General features: G+C 49.2%; 2 protein-coding genes across 2 annotated transcripts; one reads left to right on the forward strand and one right to left on the reverse strand.

Moving 5' to 3' along the window:
- Positions 1 to 22,164: 22,164 nt before the first annotated feature.
- LOC309564736 (histone H1B-like) lies at positions 22,165 to 22,809 on the forward strand (the record flags this gene model as incomplete). The annotated part of the gene is made up of 1 exon (XM_082269419.1): positions 22,165 to 22,809. One exon carries the CDS (start codon positions 22,165 to 22,167, stop codon positions 22,807 to 22,809), a length of 645 nt encoding a protein of 214 aa, XP_082125545.1.
- A 3,607-nt stretch (positions 22,810 to 26,416) lies between these two features.
- LOC309564761 (histone H3.2) lies at positions 26,417 to 26,832 on the reverse strand (the record flags this gene model as incomplete). The annotated part of the gene is made up of 1 exon (XM_082269443.1): positions 26,417 to 26,832. The coding sequence occupies exon 1, from the start codon at positions 26,825 to 26,827 to the stop codon at positions 26,417 to 26,419; it is 411 nt and encodes a 136-aa protein (XP_082125569.1). The 5' UTR covers positions 26,828 to 26,832.
- Between the last annotated feature and the right edge of the window lie 791 nt (positions 26,833 to 27,623).

The raw sequence follows: 27,623 nt of genomic DNA on the forward strand, positions 1-27,623 counted from the left end.
CCTCCAGGAGACCCATTTTTCCACCTTGCATGCACCTAAATACCTAACGGCCTCTTATCCCCAGTTTTTCGTGGCCTCGGCTACGGTAAAGAAAAGAGGGGTTCTTATAGCGTTCCACCGTAAGACTCCATTCATACTTCACTCCACTGTAGCTGACCCTGAAGGCAGGTACTTGATACTCACCGGCTCATTGTTGGACACAGAAGTCACTTTAGCGTCCTACTACGCACCAAATTCGAAACCCCTCTCCTTCCTCTCACACTTTCTACAGATAGTTGAACAACATAAAAAAGGTACAGTCATTCTTTGTGGTGACTCCAACCAGGTCTTATATCCGTTTCTAGACAAGTCCCCTGTCTCTCTTTCTCAGCCTGCGCAGCGGCTTTCATTCCAACTCCTCCTCCAGACTCATTCACTGGTGGACACCTGGCGGGAACTTAACCCGAATAAGCGTCAATACACCTTTTACTCTCATCCACATAAAGTGTCTTCACGCATAGACCATATATTCACCCCCGTGGCCTCCTCCCCTGCTCTCCTATCCTCTTCTATTCTACCGATTCCATGGACCGATCATAACGCGGTGGTCTCCACCTTTGACTCCCTAGTCCCCAAGCAACACAACTTCTCTTGGTGCTTGAACAACTCCCTCCTGGCCCACCCCTCTCACAGAGCCGAAGTGGCTGTGGCTATTAAGGAATATATTTCTCACAATGACACTGCTGACGTCACTCCACTCACACTATGGGAAGCCCATAAACCGGTGCTTCGGGGCACCCTCATTAGCCTGGCCTCCCGTCGCGAGAAAGAGCGACAGCTTCTCTACCGTACCCTTAATTCCACCTTCGCTTTAGCTCACGAACGCTTCCAAGCGGACCCAACCCCAGCACATAAGATCGCCCTTGACAAAGCAACACTGGAACTGGACCTTTTTCTCACAGAATCCGCTGAAAAGCAGCTCAGGCGTTCCCAACACCAGTTCTACACTAAAGCTAACAAACCCGACACCTTCTTAGCACTCTCGCTCCGCAACGCCAACATTGTTCGGAAACCGATCCGACTAAAAACATCCACCACGACTTACACTAGTAACCCGCTTAAGATTCTGGAGACCTTCCGTTTACACCTCTCAAAACTTTATTCCCCTCCACCACCTCCGCCTGACTCCCAGATCACCGACTTCTTTTCTGACCTCACCTTGCCTTCACTGTCTGCCCCTCAACGAGAAGATTTGGATAGACCCATATCTGACCTCGAAATCCGCATGGCCATCAAGTCTCTCAAACTCAACAAGAGGCCTGGACCCGACGGCTTCACGGCCTCTTACTACAAGCACTTTTCTGACCTCCTGACCCCCATGCTTTCTAAAGCCTATAACTCCTTGCTTACAGGCCACTCTCTCAGTCCCGACTCATTGAAAGCAGCTATCTCCATGATACCCAAACCACAAACTGACGACTCCTCTTGGACTAACTACCGTCCGATCTCCCTCCTTAACATAGACATAAAGATTATGGCTAAAATACTGTCAGCCCGTCTTAATCTCGTCATAGGCTCCTTGATCCATAGAGACCAGACTGGTTTCATCCCTTGTCGTCAAACGGGAGACAACGTACGCAGGGCTGTTCATCTTGCCTACCAAGCCCGCCGTCGCCACATCCCTGCGTGCTTTGTCTCCCTTGATATTCGGAAAGCCTTTGACACTTTATCATGGAACTACCTGCAATCGGTACTACGCATCTGGGGTTTCGGCCCCCATTTCCTATCCTGGATCTCATCATTATATTCTACCCCCTCTGCCTTTATTCGCTATGCAGGCTTCCAGTCCTCTACCTTCACCATAGGCTGTGGCACTAGACAGGGCTGCCCCCTATCCCCTCTCCTTTTTGCACTTGCAATCGAGCCCCTTGCCCATAAGATCCGTTCCAACCAGAATATAACAGGAATTGAACTAGGTGGTCACCATCATAAATTATGCTTATTCGCAGACGACATCCTTCTATTCCTCACCTCCCCACTCACCTCTGCTCCCAATCTCCTAGCCATTTTGCAACAATTTGCCCATATCTCTGGCCTGGTGGTCAACACCCACAAATCCAAAGCACTCAATATTTCCCTGCCTGCGCCCCTCCTCACACAACTACAATCGGTGCTCCCCTTCTCCTGGGCCACTCACCACATTCCCTATCTAGGAGTAAAGCTCACGGCTGACCCTCTTGACCTCTATGCAGCTAACTATCCTCCTATGCTACAACACCTAACTAGGCTTATGCAAACTTGGTCCTCACTTCCCTTAGCTTGGATGGGTCGCATCACAGTTGTTAAAATGGCCTTGCTGCCCAAAATATTGTACCTGTTTCGGGTTCTGCCCTTACATGTCCCCTCCTACTACCTGTGTCAGCTCCAAAGCCGGACCTTCTCCTACGTTTGGGGTAAAATTAGACCCAGGGTATCCAGACAGATTCTTCACCTCCACAAACTGCAGGGCGGGCTGGGCCTCCCCCAGTTCGCCAAATATTACCAGGCAGCCCAACTAGCCCAGCTGACCAATTGGCACGCTACTCGGGAAATTCCCCTATGGGTGGCCCTCGAAGCGGTCGAATGTGATCCTTTATCGGTGGCCAACCTACTGTGGTTAAAATCCTCTGATCGCAGATCGATTACCAACCCCATTCTACGCCATTCCCTGCACCTTTGGGACACCCTAAAGTTCAAGTATAAGCTTCTGTCGCCCCATAACCCACTTCTCTCCTACCTCCACAACCCATCCTTCCCCCCAGCTTGGGAATCCCCATCCTCTTTTCAACGTTGGTCGGCAGCTGGCCTCCTCCGGGCCCACTCCTTGATCGTTTTCGATACATTTAAATCCTTTCCGACTCTCCAAGACTCACACCAACTCCCCAATTCTGAGATCTTCCGCTACCTACAAATTAAACACTTCCTATCCCGCTGCATACGTACAGACACATCTTTACCCACCTTGACCTCATTTGAACACGCCTGTCTCCATGACCCACACACCCGAGGTCTAATATCCCTCCTTTACTCTAAACTTTCTGAACCCCTAACCCGAGCTCTCCCAGCATATACGTCCAAATGGGAACGGGACTTGGGCATTACACTTGAGCCTGCAGACTGGTCCAAGATCTGGCAGACGACAAAGACAGCCTCCCAAAATATAGTGGCTTCCGAAACCAACTATAAGGTGCTTATGCGCTGGTACCTTGTGCCAGCTCGTATTGCTAAATTCCATCCCTCATACTCTCAGGACTGTTTCCGAGGCTGTCAGGATGAGGGCACTCATATGCATATCTGGTGGTCCTGCCCCGTGGTCCAACGATTTTGGAAGGCTGTCTTTCGCATTCTCTCCACCCTCATGGACACGCACATCGACCCTGACCCCTGTCTCGCCCTCTTGAACGTGAAATCAGATGACATTTCCACACGGCAGCACAAATTGTTCCTACAAGTCACGACAGCGGCTAAACAAACAATAGCTAAAGCTTGGAAAACCCCCCATCTACCTATTCCCGAAGTGAAACACAGAATCACTAATGCCATGATTCATGCGAAAATTGAGGCGGTCCTGCTGGACAGGGTCGAAAAGTTTGACAAATTATGGCAACCATGGGTAGACCACTTTCTCCCTCCGGACTTTGATAGCACTCTCTTATTGCCCTAAACGGCATATTTGCAATGCTTGTATCCACCAGTAGTTACCCTGCTCCCCCCCGGCGACCCCCCTCCTCCCCCCCCACTTTCTCCCCTTCCACCCCTCTCCTTTCCCCCCATTCCTTTCTTCCCCCCCCCCTGTTTTGTCCCCCCGTCTCCCCCCTTCCCCCCTATTCTCACCTCTCTTATGACCTTATCCCGCTATATGTACAATACTCTGTCCCATACTCTTCCCCACTGTGGTTACTTCTCTCCACATTCCCTACACAAGTCATTTCGCCATTCTACTACAGTCTGCATCTTGTTTGACCTAATGCCAAGGACTCCTGACCTAACCAGGCTTCCTTTCTCCCTCTGAGCCATGTATTGCGACCCCCGAAAACGATACTTTCATGCATGCTATATGACCCACTGAAGGCGCAGTCGCGCGCGGGCACAGCAAGTTCCCTTTTAGGGGTGCCCGGGTGTTGGCTGTGCTGGAAGGATCTCCCTTCTGGGGTTGTCGCCCACTTGGCTCCGGAATATGTCTGTTACCCTGGTTTGCTTTGTTACTATCTCCGGTTTACTGTTGCGACCTGTTGTGCAAATGTAACCTCTCTTGCTCTGATTGTACATGTTGCGTTGTATTTACTTCTGTTTTTTCAATAAACTATTTGAACAAGAAAGACAAAAAAAAAAAAAAAAAAAAGTGAAGGGCTAACAATGGCAGTACAAGTGAAGGGCTAAAGAAAGTAAGGAAAGGGCCCAAAAGTACACAATGAGGTGTTTCTTAGTTGTGGAGCCTGGCCTCCTATACTATCTGCTGGTTCTAAAAATATTCTTTTATACCCTGCCTGTTGGTCCTGGAATGTAATCGCTTGTGCCATCTATGGGTGCTAGCAGGCTGTTTACACAGACATAGGTGCAACAACTGTACTCAGGTAAACTGTGTTTAGTACTTTCTGCTAGGTGGTAGTGGGTTGTACAATGTGGCGTAATCTAATGTAAAGTCCTTCAGACTTTAGATGGCTAGATTGTGGCCAGTAAGAGTAGAAAATCCTCTGGCAACTCTGAAAATAAACACTGCCTTAGGCTTGATGGTCAATGGGAGTAAATCAAATTACATAGAATCTGTAGTATGTAGGAGGGAGACTATTGCGCCATCACTGGTATCAGAGAGAAGAACAGTACTCCATCATTGGTGTGAGTGGGAGGTTTAGTGCCCCATCATTGGCATCAGTGGGAGGAATAGTGTCCCATCATTAGTATTGACAGTGAGAGAAATAGTGTCCTATCGTTGGTATCAGGGGCAGGAATAGTGTTCCTATCATTGGCATCAGCGAGAGGAATAGCGAACCATCCTTGTTGTTAGTGAGAGGAATAGTGCCACGTTATTGGCATCAGTGGGAGGAATAGTGCCCCATCATTGCTATCATGGGGGGAATCTTGCCCTATCACTGGTATTAGTGGGAGGAACAGTACCCCATCATTGGTATTAGTGGGAGAAATAGTGCCCCATCATTGGTATCAGTGGCAGGAATAGTGCCCCATTATTTTTATCAGTTGGAGGAATAGTGCCCCATCATTGGTGTAGGTGGGAGGAATAGTGTCCCATCATTGTTGTCAGTGGGAGGAATAGAGCCCCATCATTGGTATCAGTGGGAGGAATAGTGTCCCATCATTGGCATCAGTGGGAGGAATAGTGTCCCATCATTGGTATCAGTGGGGGAAATAGTGCCCCATCATTGGTATCAGTGGAGTGGAAGGAAATAGTGCCACATCATTGGTATCAATGAGAGCAATAGTGCCCCATCATTGGTATCAGTGGGAGGAATAGTGTCCTATCATTGGTATCAATGAAAGGAATAGTGCCCCGTCATTGGCATCAGTGGGAGGAATAGTACTCTATTCTTGGTCTCAGCAGGAGGAATAGTGTCCCATCATTGCTATCGGTGGGAGGAATAGTGCCCCATCATTGACATCAGTGGGAGGAATAGTACTCTATTCTTGGTCTCAGCAGGAGGAATAGTGCCCCATCATTGGTATCAGTGTGAGGAATAGTGCCCCATCATTGACATCAATGGGAGGAATAATGCCCCATCATTGGTATCAATGAGAGGAATAGTGTCCGATCATTGGTATCAGTAGGAGGAATAGTGTCCCATCATTGGTATCAATGAAAGGAATAGTGCCTCCATCAGAGCTGGGACAAGGCCATCCAGCGCCCAGGGCGAAGACACCAAACTGCGCCCCCCCAAGATGTAGGAACATAATGTTTTAGCAATATAAAAAAGAGAATTGAGCACTAATTGGCACACTTAGCCCTAAGCAGATATTCCCTTTCCAAGCCAAATATTTCCACAAACAAATATCCTCCCTCCTCCCAGTACACATCTCTCCCTGCTGAAATCCCCCTCCCTGCACAAATCTTTCCCCCCATCCTCTCTAAGCTCAAAGCCTCTCTCTTCCCAAATGTTCCCTGCTAGCACAACTATCACTACTCAAAAAAGCTCTGTTAGCGCACATTCTCACCCCTCAAATTTCCCCTCCAAACACAAATTATCCCCTCTCCAAATCCCCCCTCCCAGCACAAATCTTCTCCTCCCCCAAATGTCCCCTCCTAACACAAATACCCATCAATTTTCCTACTAGCACAAATCCTCTCCCCCAAATCCCCCCCCCCCTCCAAAAAAAATGTTTTCCCTTCTTGCACGAATCCCCCCTCCTAGCACAAATCCTCTTCCCCATCCCCCCAGCACAAACCCCCCAAATTCCTCCTCCTAGCCCATCCCACCAAATCCCCCATCCTAGCACAAATCCCCCCTCTTAGCACAAATCCTCTTCCCCCATCCCCCCAGCACAAACCCCCCAAATTCCTCCTCCTAGCACATCCCACCAAATTCCCCCTCCTAGCACAAATCCTACCCCCAAATTTCCCCTCTAGCACAAATACCCCCAATCATCCCTACTAGCATAAATCCCCCCCTTTCCCATTTCTAACAGCCCAAAAACTCCCCATCCTGGCACAAATACCCCATCACCTCTTCTAGCCAAACCCCCCAAATACCCTCTTAGCCCAAATCCCCCCCATCCCCCCAGCACAAATCCCCCCTCCTGGCACAAATCCTCTTCCCTCCATCCCCACAGCAAAAATACCCCCTCCTGGCACAAATCCTCTGCCCCCCCCTTCCCACAGCACAAATATCCCTCCTGGCACAAATTCTCTTCCCTCCATCCACACAGCAAAAATCCCCCCTCCTGGCACAAATCCTCTCCCCCCCCCATCCCAGCAGCACAAATCCCCCCTCCTAGCACAAACCCTCTTCCCCCATCTACCCAGCACATATCCCCCCTCCTGGCACAAATCCTCTTCCCCCAACCCCACCGCATAAGTCCCCCCCTCCTGGCACAAATCCTCCCCCCCCCCATCTCCCTAAATCACCCTCCTAGTACCCCCCAAATGTTCCCCTTCTAGAACAAGTCTTAATTTCCCCCTAGCACAAATCCCCCCATCATTCCTACTGGCACAACCCCCCCCCCCCAAATACCCCTTTTTAACAGCCCCAAGACTTCCTGTTCTGGCACAAATCCCCCCACCCCATCCCAATAATCTCTTCAAAGACAATCCCCAAGTCCCCCCTCCTGGCACAAATCCTCACCCCCCCCCCCCCAGCACCCTCCCCCCCAATTTCCCTGCTAGAAGAAATCTTATCTTGTCATCTCTCAAATTCCCCATCCCGGGGCGTGGCTTGGACCCGATCCAATATGGCCGCTTAACTCTGAGCTCCTGCACTGAGGGGTCTGATTTTACCTCATCCTGAGCCCTTTCCTTGCTCCTACCTTAGCCTGAATCATGGGAAGTAAAGCCAGAAGTGCTTCTGCCACCCGAGCGGGAACCCCGGGAGATTTAGAGCTACAACTCAGCCGCAATATCCCAGACATTTTCCGAACACAGCGGCCCTCCCTGTCTTCCTCATCCTCTCAAACCGCCCGCTCACGTTCCCGCTCGCCGAACAGGCAAGCCGTAGAGCTGGGAGCCTCTCTGCCTTCGCCCTCGCATGATCCCCAGAGAGCTCCAGTGACCCCGCCGACCCTTTCCATGGCGGATTTGCAGCTTGTAGCCGCTGACATTAAGGCGGCCATGGCGGCGGCAATAGCGGACCTCCGCAGGGACTTCCAAGCTATGTCAGCGAGGGTTGAGGAGGTCGAGTTGGTCACCGCCCGCCATGACACTTCCCTTGGGCATGTCCACCAGGTGACAGAATCGCATGCTGTCCTCCTCCGTGATCTCAACCGGCATGTGGAGGACCTTGACAATCGGGGCCGCCGAAGGAACCTCCGAGTGAGGGGAGTACCTGAGAGCATTGAACACCAGAACTTACCTCATGCAGTCACTTCCATATGTAATGATCTCCTCGGCAGGCCCCCTGAAGCACCCGTGGTGTTCGAACGCATCCATCGGGCCCTACGACCCCGTGGCAGGGAGAATGATCCTCCAAGGGATGTGGTGTGCTGCCTGGCCAATTTCCAGCTAAAGGAGGATGTCTTGAGGAATGCCAGGATGAGACAGCACCTCACGTTCCAGGGTGCCGACATCAAGTTGTTCCAGGATCTCTCTGCCATAACGCTGCAGAGACGCCGAGAGCTTCGCCCTCTGCTGGAGGAACTCAGGTCCAGGGCGATCATTTACCGATGGAAGTTCCCCTTCGGTCTGTCGGCCTCCTCACAGGGCCGTACGGCCCTATTGCGTGTACCAGAGGACCTCGACCACTTCTGTGCCACCCTGGGCATCCCTCCTGTCAACGTCCCCGACTGGTACAGCGAGTTCCGCATCTCCCCGATGCACCGAGCGACCTCCATGGATGGGATCCAGATGGCCGACAATTTTGGCGTGGGCCGCCGCCGCTCCCACCCGCCCTCCTCACCGCCAGGCAATGGCAGGGATGCGCCCCGCAATGGGAGCCCGACGGCCTCACCCGTCCACCGGAGAGCGCGCCACGCTCCATAGACTTCCCCACTCACCGCCTTTTCTCTGGTAGCACGGAACTGTTCTCCTGGATCCCGTTCCTCTGCTGGAGCTGACCCCATCCTCTGATGCCTTGAAGTGATGCCTTACTTGCCCTCACGAGATGCTCGCTGTCCCCGGACTTCCGGTCCCACCGATCTGCCGGCTATTCCTCCACTTCGGTCTTCTGTGAACGGTCCCACTGGCAATACTGACCTTGGATTCCACCTCCGGTGACTGTGAGTCTCCTCTTCCTTACTAATGCTCTCTCCGAGCGGCGAGAACTCCCTGCCTGCCCCCCGGGAGAGTCGGCTGCTGAACTTCCTTCTCGCTTAGGCTGACCTCCGGCCTCCCCGGGAACCCTACAGCTGTGTGCCTTGGACTCCCCTCTCCCCTTGCTCTGGATCCCCCCCCCTGCCCCCGGTCTCCCCCCCCTCTCTACACCTGCACGTACACCCCGGGAACCCCCTTCTTCACACGGACATGGACCATTTTTATTTTTCATGGTATTGCTCAAGCATGTGCTGGGGGACGTGTAAGGTTTATGGATCATAGCGGATGTGCTCTCTGCATTTCTCCTCCTGCTTGAACTGAGCCTGCTATTAGTGATTTTACTCTCATTTAGGCTGAGAAGAATGCTAGGTTCGTAGTCAATGCTTGCACTGCACTCTGTTGTTCCCTCTCACTTTCCTCCCTCCCGCTCCCCCATCCTTCCCCCCCTCTCCCCTCCTTCCTCCCGCTCTTCCCCTCCCCTCCCCTCCCTCTTCCCCTCCCCTCCCCTCCCTCTTCCCCTCCCCTCCCTCTTCCCCTCCCCTCCCTCTTCCCCTCCCCTCCCTCTTCCCCTCCCCTCCTCCCCTCCCCTCCCTCTTCCCCTCCCCTCTTCCCCTCCCCTCCCTCTTCCCCTCCTCTCCTTCCTCCCCTCCTTTCCTTCTTCCTCTCCCTTCCTTCTTTCCCTCCCCTCCCCTTCTTTTTCCCCTTCTTCTTCCCCCCCCCCCTCCTTCTTCCCCTCCCCTCCCCTTCCCCTCTCCTTCCCCCTCCCTCCCCTTCCATGTCCCCCCCCCTCATCCTCATCTCCTTGCCTACTCCTCCTCCCCTCTCTTACCTTTCCCTTCTCCTCCTAGCTTGCACACGGATGTTGTCTTTGTAGAAGGGCGCAATGCCCGATCTAGATGAGTGGTGCCCTGCTATGTGTACGGAGGCGGTGCCCCTGTGCTGACACTTCGGTTCCGCCCCCCTTCCATTGCCAGGGCCATTGCCCGTATCGCTTGGTTGCCTGCGGGACATTCCTGTTTTGCCTTGCTTCCCCCCCGGGCTGCCATTCGCACCCCTGGGGGGGGGGTGGGGTATGTCATGGATGCCTACGCCCCTTGTGCCGTTGCATATGCATCACAGTCGGGGACGCCCGGTCCTGCTGTCGGCCCGCCCCCCAGGATAGCTACATACCTGCGCTCCTTTAGCTGGATCACATCCTTAATGGAGTGCGGGGGTGCTGGCTGGCAGCGGGCTGCTGGGGTCACCGACGGGGTAAATGTTGCATACTGCTTTGTTGAGTCACTATATTCCGGGACGCGAATTGACTAAGTTAGGCTGCATGCCAACAGTTGTGGATTTTGATGGCATCACTGCTCTATTCCCTCCTTGTTATTGTTCAACTGTTCCAGCAAGTTTTCTTTTTTATCCATTTGTTCTTCTGTGCTACCTCGCCTTTCCCCGCCCTCTGACTGTTACCTGCCCTTGCTGAGTGAACTGACGCCTCATGGGTGGTCATGCTTACCCCTCTCTTCTCTTCCTTTCTGGTACCCCTCTGGTCTTCCCTCCTTTACTCTTACCTGACCACGACATGGATCACCTACACTTTGACCGCCCCTTGGTTTGCCCACTGTTACACGACTCCCTTACTGCAGACTTGCCCGTCATCCTTCAGATCCTCCCTGTCTCCCTCTCGACTCCCATCACTTCGTCATTACCACCCTCATTTTGACACTTATGGTAATCCCCGTTCCTCCCCTACGGCTCACCCAATGGCTCTGCTTCCCTGACGCCACATCACCGCTCCGCATCAGATTGTACTAGCTCCCTACTCCCTGAGTATGCTCCATGTTGTTTCTTTATTCACCGGGCTCATTCACCTACTACTAATGACCCCTGCAGGTCCCCAGAGTTCTGGCCACCGTGTTGGTTGTCTCCTCCCGCGCCCGCCAACGGTCGACGTTTCTTAACGGTCGCCCGACACCCTCCGACTTCCACACCCCCCCACCCCCTCTGAGCTCCCCAGCTGGTCTGTCGGTTCTCACGGTACTCTAACTCCCCTCCCGGCTCCTACCCTTCCATTTCCACCCTCCCCTTCTCTAACTCTTGACCTTTTTTTTTTTTTTTTTTTTTTTTTTTTCTTTCCCCCTCCCTTATAGGGTGCACTGCAATGACCGCAACAGCACCCCAGCCTGATGGCCTCCGCCTTAAGGTTGTCTCCTTAAACGCCCGGGGTTTGAACACACCTCAGAAACGCTCGAAATTGCTCATGCACATGCACAGACTTAAAGCGGACATAGTGTTCTTGCAAGAGACGCACTTCCGTTCGGACGCTCTTCCTAAATGCACGAACAAACATTTTACTCAAGCTTTCCATGCTACGTCTGAGACTTCGAAGTCTAAAGGAGTCTCTATACTCATTGCAAAATCAACCCCTTTCTCCGTTTCCGACTCCCTGGCGGACGCCCAAGGACGTTATTTGCTGCTTCAAGGTACCCTTAAACATATCCAGATCACCCTCGCGAACGTCTATAGCCCCAACCAATCCCAGGTCTCGTTTTTCAGATCAGTATTTGGTGAATTGGCGCCTTTCCAACGGGGCACTTTGATCTTTGGGGGCGACTTCAATGTTCCCCTGGAACCACTGCTTGACACCTCCTCAGGTTCCTCGTGCTTACCTTACAAAGCCCTAAAACAGATTAAGATATGTCTTCGAGACCACAGGCTTCACGATTCCTGGCGGACACTCCATGCCAGTGACAGGGATTACACTTACTTCTCCCCACTCCACGCCAAATACTCCAGGATCGACTACCTGTTCCTCTCGCAATCTGCTCTCACATCTCTTACTGATGCCTCCATAGAGCCATCGATACTTTCGGATCATCACCCTATTTCTCTCACCCTATCCTTCCCGCTGTCTCTATCCAGAGATCGGGTTTGGAGCCTTGATTCCTCCTTGCTGACGGACAAAGCTAGATCGGCCGCCATCCGCGAATCTTTACAGGAATATTTCTCTGTCAACGCGACGCCTGACACGTCGACCCTCATTCAATGGGAAGCCCACAAATGCGTTGTCCGGGGTAAATTTATCGCGCTATCAGCGGCTCTAAGAAAAGAAAGGGAGGCTTTTGTCTCTGAACTGATCTCGCGCATTCGTACCTTGGAACTGGCCCATAAACGCTCCCTTGCTCAAGACACTTTAACGGCCCTTACCTCCGCTCGTGAAAAACTCGCGGAGGAGCTAGATCGGAAAATCAGACGTAGCTTCCTCCTGTCCCAAAAGGTTTTTTATGAACAGGCCAATAAAAGCGGTCGACTCCTTGCCACGGCCCTTCGCCAAAAGAAGGCGAAGTCCACGGTTCACTCCCTCCGCTCACCCTCTGGTTCCCTGGTAGCTAACAACCGAGACATTGCGGCAGAATTTGAGGCCTTCTACTGTAAACTTTACAACCTAGACCCAACACGCTCCCACCCCCCCTCCAACCCTACCAGATCTCAAGCCATCACGGACTTTCTTGCGTCCAACCTGCCCCAACAAGCTTCTCCCGATTTCCGTACTGCGCTGGATCTCCCCATCTCCAAACAGGAATGGGATTTTGCGCTTAAACAGATGCAACCCAATAAGAGCCCTGGCCCTGATGGCCTTTCTGTTGCATACTACAAATCCTTCCCTGACGTCCTTGCTGCCCCGTTCTTATCCGCCTTTAATTCTGTCTCCGCAGAAAACCCCCTGTCCCCGCGGATGCTTGAGGCCCACGTTGTGGTGATCCCGAAGGAAGGGAAGGACCCGACCTCCCCGGCCAGCTACAGGCCGATCTCCCTTATCAACGTGGATGTCAAGCTGTTCGCAAAGATTCTGGCTAATAGACTGCTCCCACTTCTACCTAAGGGGATTCACGAGGACCAGGTTGGTTTTGTCCCGGGCCGCGAAGCGCGGGATAATACCATCAAAGCGCTTAATCTGCACCACGTCCTCTCCACCACTAACCAGAAGGGGTTCCTGCTCTCCCTGGACGCTGAGAAGGCATTCGACAGGGTCTCGTGGGATTTTCTTGCGGCAACGCTCTCTGCCTGGGGATTGGGTCCCCGGTTCCTTGGCTACGTTATGGCCATGTACGCTAAACCGGAGGCGCGGGTCCGCGTTAATGACACCCTGTCGGGTGCCTTCCAGATTTCCAACGGTACCAGACAGGGATGCCCGTTGTCCCCCTTGATTTTCATCATGACTCTGGAGCCCCTTCTCCACAGGATTAGACACTGTGACACGATACACGGGATTAATTTCGCTGACAGGACGTACAAACTTGCCGCGTATGCGGATGATCTTCTGTTGTTCCTCTCTGATCCCATCACGACCCTACCTGCTCTCCTCAAAGTGTTCGATGAGTACGCTTCCCTTTCCAACTTTCGGATTAATTTTTCCAAATCCTTCGCGCTAAATGTCACTCTACCCCACTCGGACGTGGAGCGCTGTCGGGCGAATTTCCGCTTCACGTGGAAACCGGACTCGATCACTTACCTGGGCATTGAAATCCCTTCTAACCTCCAACTCTTGTTCGTTCGCAACTTCCCCCCGCTTTTCGCACGGATATCGAAAGACCTCCGATCCTGGTCCAAGCTTCAGCTGTCCTGGTTCGGCAGGGCAGCTGTCCTAAAAATGAATGCTCTACCCCGCCTCCTCTATGTCCTCCAAACGGTCCCCATACTGCTCCCCCCTTCCTTCTTTAAACATTACCGTCGTATCTGCACCTCCTTCTTGTGGGGGGACAAACAGCCCCGCATTGCTTATCAGACCCTCACGAGACCGAAGTCTAAAGGTGGTATTGGCCTTCCTGACTTGTACAACTACTACGCCGCTAGCCACCTTACTAGAATTGCGGACTGGAACATTCATGGGCCTCATAAGGATTGGGTTTCCATTGAGAGGGGCTTTACTTCTCTGGATCTCCACTCCTCGCCGTGGCTCCTGGATGCCCACGTCCCCCCCGCTCTAAAGCTCCACCCCCTCATTGGTCCCTCCCTCAAAGTTTTCCGTTCGGTTTGCACGTCTCGCTCCATCTCCATGGTTCCAGGCCCTATGACCCCTGTCCGCTTGAACCCGGATTTCCCTCCTGGCATGCACCGTACTTACCTGACCACAAACTGGGCCCAAGACCAGTTGAGGGCCCACCATCTTTGGGACAATGACGCCCCCCTCGATATACCCTCCATTGCTGAAAAGTCTGGCTTGCCCCCTTTACCTCCTTGGCCACACTTTCTCCTCAAGCAATACCTCCTGTCACTCTCTCGCAAGTGCCCCTCCTTGTCTGCCTTGACCCCGTTCGACCACTTGTGCCAACAGGAAGGCCCGATCCGCAGACTCCTTTCAACTATCCATTCTTTTCTGCTTGACGAACCCGATCCGGGGAAGCTTAAACGATGCGAGGATTGGGAAGCGGAATTGGCGGTCGCTCTCTCCCCAGAAGACTGGGACCTTATCCATACGAATAACCACAAATGTTCCCTTAATGTTACCACGCAGGAAAGCGGCTACAAGCTAGTTAGCCGCTGGTATTACACCCCCACGAGATTACACAGGCTCTTCCCTTCAACGTCACGGCTCTGCTGGAGATGTAACGCGGAACCTGGTACGCTCCTTCACGTTTTCTGGACCTGCCCTCGTCTTACCGCCTTCTGGGAAGAAGTCCATAGAATTATTACGCAAGTTACCACAGCAGACTTAGCCTTCACTCCTGCTCAATACCTTTTGCACCACTCTTCTACTTCCAGCAGGACTTATTCTAAATCTTTGGCGATCCTTATGGTGAATGCCGCCAGGCAGTGCATCCCGGCTCTGTGGAAGTCCACGCACGTACCTACCGTCAAGCAGTGGTTCCAGCGCCTCTCAAGGGTCGCGGAGATGGAGGAGTTGATTGCCATTTCCAGGGATACTCCCTCCAAACACCACAAAAAGTGGGCTTGCTGGACTCATTATATTTCCACGCCCGAATTCTCCCGTCTCTGTCAGTGACGACCCTACGGTACTGTCCTCATTGACCCCCTTGGACACACCGCTCTTTCTGTTCTCTTTCACGTTCCCTTTTGTCTCCCATTGAGATAAATTTTTTTTTTTTTTTTTTTTTTTTTTTCTCTCTCTCCCTCTCTCCCCCCCCCTCCTTCCCTGTTACTTTTCCCTTTGCCTCACCCCCCTGTCTTCCTTCCCCTCCCCGCCCTCCACGGGCTGCTTCGTTGTCTCTGGGCGGGCCCGGACAACTGGCTCCCCCCCTTCATTACATGACTTAGTTGCTCCGCAGCCGCTTCTCCCCGACGACTCCCCTGTCTCCCGTCCCTGGGTTTGGATCACCCAGGATATGGGTCTCGACATGGACCAGCTCGACCTGACCGCTTGTCCTCCTGCTGCCTCACCTCCTCTATAGTGTCTAATTCTTTGGCTTCTACTCTTGCCCCCCCTCTCTTTCCACTTCCGACCCCTGATTGTCTTCACACGCCTCACAGGGTAGAGTTGTCCCGGATCTCCACGGTTATCAATGTTGTTTATTGTAGGCTATTTTATACTGTTACATTTGCCGTCTTCGGCTGTTTACATGCTTGTACCATTTTGAAAATTTTGTACATTTCTGTCATGTTTCTTTTGCCAACTTGAACTGGTTGTACATTTGTACTTTATCTTTTATGAACCAATAAAATATTTTGAAAAAAAAAAAAAAATTCCCCATCCCAGCACATCCCCCCCCCCCCCCATATCGATCCCACCTAGAAGTAATCATCTTCTCCCCACCCCTCCTAGTACAAATACTTTTGGGGGGATTGTCCTGGGGGGGGGGGGGGAATAAGAGAATTTGTACTAGGAGGGGTGGGGAGGAGATGATTACTTCATGGTGGGATCGATATGGGAGAGGGGGGGGGGGGATTGTGCTGAGATGGTGGAATTTGAGAGGTGACAGGATAAGATTTGTGCCCCCGGTGCAGACAGTTCACCCTTTCCTCCAGACCTCAGATACAGCGCGGCACATAAATCTGTGATCCTCCTCTTCTGACTGGCTCCTTCTCATCTTCATATGTCAGAGCGGAGGAGGAGCCTAGGAGAAGACAATTCCTCAAGCTTTGCACGGAGAGATGCGGCTTCAGAAGGGGAGAAGATTGCGGCTCAGGAATGACACTGGATGTCAGATCGGGACTATACAGAGTTTGTTATCCCCTCTCCTCCCAGCAAAAAATGTGGAAAGGGGGCGGGTAACAAACTCTGTATAGTCCCGATCTGACATCCAGTGTCATTCCTGAGCCGCAATCTTCTTCCCCTTCTGAAGCCGCATCTCTCCGCTAGCCCAGCTGTCTGTGCAAAGGTTTAGGAAATGTCTTCTCCTAGGCTCCTCCTCCGCTCTGACATATGAAGATGAGAAGGAAAAGCCGAAGTCCCGATCTGACGACCGCTACAGTGATAGGAGTCAGTGTGAAGCCTGGCGAGAAGAGAGAGAGAGAGTACATCCCGCTCTCTCCTCTCAACTAATAGCCACAGAAACACTCTTGGCAGCGCCCCCTCCACCTCCCATGCTAACGACGCCCAGGGCAGCCGACCCTGCCGCCCACCCCTTGTACCGGCCCTGGCCTCCATCACTTGTGTTAGTGAGAGGAATAGTGCTCCATCACTTGTGTTAGTGAGAGGAATAGTGCTCCATCACTTGTGTTAGTGAGAGGAATAGTGCCCCTTCTTTGGGGCACATATTGATGTGTCCACTCTGTTCACTCCTCTCCTTCCTGTCTCTATCCTCTTGTAGTATTGTGAGCTTGGTTTCTCCCTGACTAAAGAGTGCCCATTGAAAATTGGAAGGAGGCAACCGCTGACCCTAAAACATTGTGAGTACTGACCAGAATTCTGTGCCCCAGTGAATACATGCAGATTCTCTTTACTCCAGAAGGCCCTTATATTTGCTGGCTTTGTGGTGTTCTCTTACATGGATTGTTTCAGTTATAATCTTCTGCTCTAGTGTACAGAGACTGCCTAGGAGAAAAAAAAGTGTCCTCTTGTTCTTCATTCTTCCTGGGGTATTCTCTAGTCTACTCTTGTATCTTTTCCAGGTTGTGATTTCATATAAAGTAACAATGTAAGGTGGGTGATTGTGGGATTTAAAATTGTAACAATGTTTCTGAGTGCAGCATAAATGTTCACTCAGTGCTGACACCTAGTGGTCAGTCGGGGTATAACACTTTGGTGTGTTTGCAGTAGAATAGAGGAATATATACAGTCAGAATGTGGAGATGATCTCCACAATCCAGAGAGAATCAGGATGCGACTAGAAGAAAATCTGGAGGCATCCAGAGCCCTGCAGAGGAGAGGACACAGCTGAGGCGTGAAAGAGGCAGAAATCACAAACGTACCATAAAAATAAATGACTTAAATGTCATAAAAAAAAAAAAAAAAACTTAATTATTTTTTTTTTTTATTCCCCCAAACATACCTCAATTCTAATACTGAGCTCCATATTGTTCTGATCGGACAGTTACAGTATTTAGGGGAAATACTGGCACAAAAGATCAACACAACACTGCCACCGTGCGGCCATTTCATCAAACAGCAACAGGATGATTTATTTTTTTACGCTGTAATCGTAGAACAAAGACAATAAATGCGGCTCCAAAGGAAATACATAAAAATCATTGGATCAAACCATTTAAAAATTAAAAAAAATCTGATTGTTTCAACCCCCTTTAAGTGTGTGTCTACACATTTGTTCATCATTATTATTTTTTTTTTCCCTAGCAGGAATGTCATTTTCTGATCGTGATGAGTGATTTAATATATTTATTATTACCAAATGTGCATACAATGAAAGTTAGTGAATGTTATAGTGCATGGGGATGGGATGAGAGCTGTGATAGTAGAAATATCGGCTTAGAAGAGTCTTTAGGAGAATGTATTTCCACCCAACCATACAAAGAGCCCCACATATGTGTTTTTTTTTTTTGTCTCATTCTTTTTTTTTTTTTTTTCAAATATCATTTTATTGAAAAGTTTTCCTTCTCTTTTATAAAAAACAAAAAAATAAACAGTACGACCACAATACATGTTTCTCTCATTCTTTATTAATGTGATAAATTGTATTATTACTGTCAGGAAAAGGGCACTCTAAAGGCAAACACTTTGTCTTCTTATTCACACTCAGACTTGTAATACAGGTGAATAGTAATGAGGGGAAATCTCTCATCTCTTTTCATTACAATATATCAGCATTGTTGTTGGGGGATGGGATTGGATCTTCTTATTGTACAACATTACAGGGACTGATCCTCATTGCTCTCCATCCTTTACTTCTGATGGATGATTACATATTCTATACATTCCAAACAAGAATCCTTCCAACTGAAAAGGAACACAAATCTCATCACCTCCTTCACACTCATCAGAAGACAAAATCCTATCTGAAGGAATCTCCCACAACTGCGATTGGATCAACTTTCCAATTCCTTCCTATAAATGGATCCCAGGAATTCCATAGACCGTTACAGTCATCTCCGATCCACTCAGCCGACCTTACCGGGAACATTGATCAACTCAGGGGGATTCATGAACCGAGAATAAGAAATACGTTGGAAATAATAATTTCAGGATGTTTGATTTCACAATACAGAATCCGCCCTGCTATAGAGATCAATGGAAAGTCTACAGAACAAGTATTTTCTGGGCTGAGAACAGAGAGATCTCACAATACATTTCTTTGGATTCCTCATAAGAAGACATTATTACTGGCTGATGAAGGAGACGCCCACAGCTGTGATTGGCTCAGATTTCCAATAGCAGTTTTCAAATTTGCCCGCCAGAATTGTGTAGATCGTTACATAGAAATATTCAGCCCTTTTATACCGCCAAATCCGACACGGAGGAGATCATCAGATGAGACATTTATCGGCTAAATCCCATTATTACTCCAATGCCATTCGTACAGAAGGATTCTCTGTTACTAAACCATGAGAAAACACTTCAATATGTTCTCAGAATCCAGGATCTCACCACTGCTACACACACAGCATGATAGAGAAATGTATTCTATTATAGATCTCTACTTTTCTATATATGATGGGGAAATCATCACATACAGATCTGATCATCAATTTATGTCTCTTTCAGACATTTATCAGTGAAAGATTGTCCTCATATCACAAGCAGAATATGTATAACAAGAAATGTCTGGTAGTAACCATGACACATAAATATGTACAATGAATGAATAAAGAAACTATTTCATGCCTTAAGAACCAGATCGGTTTCCTCTTTGTATCACACAATCCGCCAAATGTTACAAGGTTCTAAGAACGTAAAATTCTCTACAGAATACGAATATGTTGTGGCCACGCCCCTTTCGATTAGTCTCCTATCAGGTCCGCTCAGGTTTAATCAGGGAAGAGGTGTTATTCGTATATATAATTTCTTTTTTTAGAGTAATATTCTATAAATATGACATCGTTTTTGACAATAATATCTGGTGATTCGGAGGATAAACGCCAACACCTACCCACTTCACCCCAACAAAGGTCCTTCTCAGGGCCACCCACCTTCTCATACAAAGGGCTGTCTATGTTGATATTTATACATTGCTACCGGAGTTATGTGAGTTTCTAGCAATTTTAGAACAAATTTGTGGAGAAAGAAGGTTCTTTTTAGCTGAACATACACTAAAAGATCCGATTGTACATTTTTCTTTAGTACAAAACTAAAAGGCACTTTATAGCTAACCGACGATTTTTAAAAAAGATTGCATAGTATGTGGCCAGTGTTTAGAATGGCAGCAGATTTCCGTTGGTTAAGATTTCCTTAACCTGCAAATAAAGGCACACTTATCTTTTCAGAAGCCATTTGCAGTGAGGATCCAGACTGGGCCCTCCATCCAGCACTGTGCAGGAGGACGAGGGAGAGGTGGCAAAGTCCCTTTCTGAGGTATGAAGGTGTCTCCTGGATACTCTTACTCTCCTTTCCTCCCATTGATTGGATGCATTTTCATCAAAATGCAGAAAGAGGAATCTGATCCAATGCTTTCCGACCCTCTCTCACTATTTCCTTCTCACCTGCAATGACAATTATATATATATAAATTAAGATCTGCATGCACAGCGTCTAAAGGGCCATACACACTATAAGATTTTCTGAAGACTTTTTTCCTTCAGACTTACCAAAACCATATAATATGAGGTCATACCTATACACTTTCAATTTGTATGCAATCTGGCAGGCCCTTGCACTACATAGAAAAGGTGAATCTGAAGGAAATCTAACCACAAAAGTTGGATAGTGTGTATCCAGCTTTACTCTGAATCCTGAACCTGGATTTGGGTCCCATATCCTAGCAATGTGTCTAATCCAAAGGATGGAGGACAATGGAAACCAGTCCCTATAAGGAGATCATCTGCTTATCTAAATTCACATCAATTCAATGTGTTATATTAGACAATAAAATCATAGAGACTCATAATTGCTGTTAGGACAGACAGGTGTCATTATAACACATTGCCCCACCCCCACCCCCACCCGGATCACAATCTTCGGTGTCTAATTATACAATCAGATCTCCCAAACATGCATGTCCGGCTCCTTCTTAGATAGAAGTGGGTGGCTCTGAGAAGATCCATTGGGTTTGGTAATAGAAAATAATTGATTGGGTTTACTTGGCGGGCTTGTGGAAGGAATCTTCGAGGATTTTACCGCTTTGGAGGAAATATTTGGAAGCTGAAAACCGACACAAGTGATGTCATTTGGAGGAAGATGAACAGATTTATGAATAGAACTTCTACAATGTCGGATTTAGCGGTATAATGCGGCTGAATCTTCCTAACGGCCAGTAGAATTATGGCGGGAGATTTAAATATAGCAACTAGGAGCCATCATAGACGTGGTCTATTAATAGCCAAGAGGGAAAATAATTTCTGGAAATATGGAGTACAATGTGTTCTGACATTGGAGCTCTATGTAGGTGTGCATGGTTTTGGTTGGATGAGTTTAGCGGTGCGTAGACGATCAGCATAGAAAGATTGGAATGAAAAGAGATGAGAGAATGATGTCCTGTGATCACATTTCCCCTCATTACTATTCACCTGCATTACAAGTCTGAGTGCGATAAGAAGACAAAGTGTTTGCCTTTAGAGTGCACTTCATCTGACAGTAATAATACAATTGACCACATTGATAAAATATATCCTTTTTGAAGAATAGGAATAAAAACTGCGTATGTCCGGCTCTTTGTACAGAGATGTGGGTGACACGTTTGTGATGCTTCGATAAATATATCGTATTTGACTATTTTCCTCCTTTCACTGTAAATTTGGAAATTTGTTGAATTATGAGATACATGGACTTTTGATGTGATTAGGATCATGGAAAGCTTTTTTCTTGGCGCTGTATATTTTCCGGATTAGCCGGAATTGATTAACACTAGAAGAGCGGTGCTTGGAATGGAGGGGGGCAGATTACATTTTAATAGAGGCGAGGTCTTCCAGAGTGACTTCTTTACCTCTATATGACATTATACCTGAGTAGCCGCCAGTATAGATTTGCAGCAATATGTGACAATAAACATACTCAGAGTATTTGTATAAAAACATGTTTATCATGGTGAGCAGATAATGATACATTGTATATTAAACATGACATTGTGTAATCAGCTGAGACATTTGTATGTATAACAATCTCTCCCATCACATCACACAAGGATCTCATGTCACCGGCTGATGTTTTTCTTCCAGGCTCCTTCTACTCAGCTATAAATGAGCAGAGTTCTGTATTAGAGGGAAATGTTTCCTGTTGGTCACTCTTTACTCATCTAATGTGAAGATCATTCTAGAGGGAGATGTGAGAAGATTGTTTTCTGTGTAGAATTTGTGTAGAAAAGAAGATAGAAGGAAGAATGGGACACACACTCAGGAGGATGGAGGTGTTTGCAGCCTCTGTGTTCAGCCTCCTCAGCAGCTCCTGGCAGCTGTAAGTGACCCCCGATAAGTGACAGTCCAGTGAGCAGATCGGGTCCCCGATGAAGATCGGACAGCGTTCTATTTCACATAAAAGTCGGTTTTCTATCTACTGGGGAAACACAACAAGAGAGAGAAGATTCTCCAACTACTCCATGATACTGAGTGGGCGTGTCTGATGTGTAACCAATAGCAGAGCAGGAGGATTGTTGTGTACCGACCAATAGCAGTGCAGGACGTTTAACTATATAATCCCAGAAGAGGTGAGTGGGGAAGTTTATCTGTCCAATAGACTTTCTAGAATCATGTCTGAGACTGAGAGCGCCCCAGCCGCCGCTCCTCCAGCGGAGCCCGCCGCCAAGAAGAAGGCGACTAAGAAGGCGGCAGCCGGAGGAGGGAAGAAAGGCAGCAAGAAGCCGTCCGGTCCCAGCGTGTCCGATCTCATCGTCACAGCCGTGGCCGCTTCCAAGGAGCGCAGCGGGGTCTCCCTGGCCGCCCTCAAGAAGCTCCTGGCCGCCTCAGGATACGATGTGGAGAAGAACAACAACCGCCTCAAGGTCGCCATCAGGGCGCTGGTGACTAAGGGGAGCCTCGTCCAGGTGAAAGGACATGGAGCCTCCGGATCCTTCAAGATCAACAAGAAGCAGCAAGAGGGCGACAAGGCCAAGAAAGCCCCCAAAAAGAAGCCATCGGCTGCGGCCAAAAAGCCAGCCAAGTCCCCTAAGAAACCGGCGGCCAAGTCCCCCAAGAAGGCAGTAAAATCCCCCAAGAAGTCGGCCAAGAGCCCCAAGAAACCGGCAAAGGCTGCAGCTGCCAAGAAGGTGACAAAGAGCCCCAAGAAGCCCAAAGCTGCACCCAAGCCCAAAAAAGCCGCCAAGAGTCCGGCTAAGAAGGCGGCCAAACCCAAGGCAGCAGCCAAGCCCAAGAAGGCCGCTCCGAAGAAGAAATAAATCCAAGCAGCCGGAGGCCTCCTTCATCTACACCCCCCAAAGGCTCTTCTCAGAGCCACCCACCTCCTCCTAACAGAGCTACACATACCTACCTACACTCACCTCCTCCTAACTGAGCCACACATACCTACCTACACCCACCTCCTCCTAACAGAGCCACACATACCTACCTACACCCACCTCCTCCTAACAGAGCTACACATACCTACCTACACTCACCTCCTCCTAACAGAGCCACACATACCTACCTACACCCACCTCCTCCTAACAGAGCTACACATACCTACCTACACCCACCTCCTCCTAACTGAGCCACACATACCTACCTACACCCACCTCCTCCTAACAGAGCCACACATACCTACCTACACCCACCTCATCCTAACAGAGCCACACATACCTACCTACACCCACCTCCTCCTAACTGAGCCACACATACCTACCTACACTCACCTCCTCCTAACAGAGCCACACATACCTACCTACACCCACCTCCTCCTAACTGAGCCACACATACCTACCTACACCCACCTCCTCCTAACAGAGCCACACCTACCTACACCCACCTCCTCCTAACAGAGCCACACATACCTACCTACACCCACCTCCTCCTAACAGAGCCACACATACCTACCTACACCCACCTCCTCCTAACAGAGCTACACATACCTACCTACACTCACCTCCTCCTAACTGAGCCACACATACCTACCTACACCCACCTCCTCCTAACAGCCACACATACCTACCTACACCCACATCATCCTAACAGAGCCACACATACCTACCTACACCCACCTCCTCCTAACTGAGCCACACATACCTACCTACACCCACCTCCTCCTAACTGAGCCACACATACCTACCTACACCCACCTCCTCCTAACTGAGCCACACATACCTACCTACACTCACCTCCTCCTAACAGAGCCACACATACCTACCTACACCCACCTCCTCCTAACAGAGCCACACATACCTACCTACACCCACCTCCTCCTAACAGAGCCACACATACCTACCTACACCCACCTCCTCCTAACAGAGCCACACATACCTACCTACACCCACATCATCCTAACAGAGCTACACATACCTACCTACACCCACCTCCTCCTAACAGAGCCACACATACCTACCTACACCCACCTCCTCCTAACAGAGCCACACATACCTACCTACACTCACCTCATCCTAACAGAGCCACACATACCTACCTACACCCACATCATCCTAACAGAGCTACACATACCTACCTACACTCACCTCATCCTAACAGAGCCACACATACCTACCTACACCCACCTCCTCCTAACAGAGCCACACCTACCTACCTACACCCACCTCCTCCTAACAGAGCCACACATACCTACCTACACCCACCTCCTCCTAACAGCCACACATACCTACCTACACTCACCTCCTCCTAACAGAGCCACACATACCTACCTACACCCACCTCCTCCTAACTGAGCCACACATACCTACCTACACCCACCTCCTCCTAACAGAGCCACACATACCTACCTACACCCACCTCCTCCTAACAGAGCCACACCTACCTACCTACACCCACCTCCTCCTAACAGAGCCACACCTACCTACCTACACCCACCTCCTCCTAACAGCCACACATACCTACCTACACTCACCTCCTCCTAACAGAGCCACACATACCTACCTACACCCACCTCCTCCTAACTGAGCCACACATACCTACCTACACCCACCTCCTCCTAACAGAGCCACACATACCTACCTACACTCACCTCATCCTAACAGAGCCACACATACCTACCTACACCCACATCATCCTAACAGAGCTACACATACCTACCTACACTCACCTCATCCTAACAGAGCCACACATACCTACCTACACCCACCTCCTCCTAACAGAGCTACACATACCTGCCTACACCCACCTCCTCCTAACAGAGCCACACATACCTACCTACACCCACCTCCTCCTAACTGAGCCACACATACCTACCTACACTCACCTCCTCCTAACTGAGCCACACATACCTACCTACACCCACCTCCTCCTAACTGAGCCACACATACCTACCTACACCCACCTCCTCCTAACAGAGCCACACATACCTACCTACACCCACATCATCCTAACAGAGCCACACATACCTACCTACACCCACCTCCTCCTAACAGAGCCACACATACCTACCTACACCCACCTCCTCCTAACAGAGCCACACATACCTACCTACACCCACCTCCTCCTAACAGAGCCACACCTACCTACCTACACCCACCTCCTCCTAACAGAGCCACACATACCTACACCCACCTCCTCCTAACAGAGCCACACATACCTACCTACACCCACCTCCTCCTAACAGAGCCACACATACCTACCTACACCCACGGCACACAGTGCTCCGCATCTCTTCTACACATCTAATAGCACACAGACATCAGAGATGGGCGCTGATCAATATTTCCTCTTCTAGATCATTCACTTGTTTTAGAATGTAAAAGTTTAAAGGAGAATCATTCTAATGATCGGGAGATCTCATCCTCCGCTCATCTTACAATGATTAGGAAGTCTCCTGTGTTGAGAATGTTATAACTTTTTGAGAAGATAAATCTGTATGATTACCTAAAAGCTCCTATTGGCTGATATATATAATTTATATTCAATTGCCTGCCAATATTTTAATGGTTTAAAATATTTGCAGTAACAGTGGAACCCCAACATGGGCGTCGTGCGATAATAAGTAAAGAGAAACTACTGCTCGTAATCCCCCCCCCCCCCCTATCCTCATATCCGTACACAATAGTGCTGAGTGAGGGATGGGCAGGAAAATGAATCTCCATACAGATGAATTGTTTTCCTCTCCAATCCCGGATGTATTCTTCCCTGTAATGTGTCCGTGTGTGATCTCCTGTGATGACACAGTTCTAGTATGGGGGGAGGGGAGATAGAGGAAAAATCCCTCCTGATCCCCATAGTGACATCTCCATGTGGACTGTGTAAGGTTTACCCCCCTCCCCCCACAAATTAAATGGGCTGATTGGTCATCAGCTCTCTAAGCACGATTCCTAATGACTCGAGATCGATTCCATTGTTTGAAATAAGAAATTATTACGTTTCTAGAAAATGCAACTATGTGTCTCCTGAGAGAATGGGAACCAAAGAGACAAAGATTGTTTAATCTGTTCCTAGGAAAGTGTGTTTTACCGTTAAATATTGTAACATTGTATCTATTAGGGAAGATATAGAGGAAGTGTGAATTGTGTTACAGATGAGTTCCATTGTATTTATTACAATAAATCGGCAAGAGAAAGGATGTCCCTTCTAGATGAGAAATGGGAATGTTTTCTGTGTAATTATATTAGAGGTGAGCTTTACTTCCACACTGAGCTTCGGAGCGCAGAGAAGGGAGAGAAAAGAAAGATGTGGTGAAGGTGATCCCGGGGAATGTATAGGAATGTAGTAGCCGGTATTTTCCAGCATGTAGTCGGTGTGATGAGGTAGTATATATATATAGAGCTCTGTATATAGGAGGATGTGGTGGCTCTGAAAAGAGCCTTTGTGTTGGGATGATGGGAGTAGTAGTAGGAGTGGTGGTGCCCTCCCCTTCTATGCCCTCTCTCCGCGGATGCGGCGTGCCAGCTGTATGTCTTTGGGCATGATGGTGACTCTCTTGGCGTGGATGGCGCAGAGGTTGGTGTCCTCGAAGAGTCCGACGAGATAAGCCTCTGAAGCCTCTTGCAGAGCCATGACGGCGGAGCTCTGGAAGCGCAGGTCGGTCTTGAAGTCCTGGGCGATCTCTCGGACGAGGCGCTGGAAGGGCAGCTTGCGGATGAGCAGCTCGGTGGATTTCTGGTAGCGGCGGATCTCTCGGAGAGCCACGGTGCCGGGCCTGTAGCGGTGAGGCTTCTTGACTCCGCCGGTGGCCGGGGCGCTCTTGCGGGCGGCTTTGGTGGCCAGCTGCTTGCGGGGAGCTTTCCCTCCGGTGGACTTCCGGGCGGTCTGCTTGGTTCTCGCCATCTTTACTCAACTCTCTGCTGGAACAGTGAATGTGAGGCATTGCCGCTCTGCGGAGCCATTTATACACAGCACTGCCTTCCGATTGGACAAGTAACTCACACGCCTTTCAATGATTGGTTTTCTTAAAAAAAGCGGCATTTTTAAAATGCCCGCCAAAATCTGTACGTTATCTTTGTAAGTAGAGTCACCATCTTTGTGTGGGATGGGGGAGGGGAGTTACTTTACATCATACAAGCGATCTCTATTCTCAAAAAGAGAAAACATTCATCAGACATATCTTTATAGATTTAGGAATCATAGACTGTGAGAATGGACTGGCGGTAGATCTCTACCTTTCTATATGATGGGAAATAAAGGATTCCATGTTTCATTATCAGATCTGTGTAGGATCATGGAACTGACCTCTATCAGACATGTAGCAGTTATAGATTTCCTCATATTAAAACTAGAATAAGAAAAAAGTGAAATGACTGGTAGAAATCATGGCACTGCCAGATATGTACAATGAATCAATAACACAAATATTTCATGTCTGAAGAAGCAGATCTGTCCCCTCTTAGAAACATTGTAAACATGTTGCTGGTTTCTAGTTACAAAGTAAATGAAATTCTCTTCGGAGTATTGAATGGCTGAGGATCCTTTCTATCAGTTTTCCTTCCTGCCAAATGAGAAAATATTCATCAGAAATATGATATAAAATAAAAAAAGATCGGAGATTCCTAATCGGTGTAAGAATTAGAAGATCTGAGATTGGACAGTTTTTCTCCATAATACAGTAAATGAGATGACAGAAAAT

The sequence above is a fragment of the Pelophylax lessonae genome (genome assembly GCF_965119305.1).
Source record: "Pelophylax lessonae genome assembly, chromosome: 9".
Lineage (NCBI taxonomy): Eukaryota > Metazoa > Chordata > Amphibia > Anura > Ranidae > Pelophylax > Pelophylax lessonae.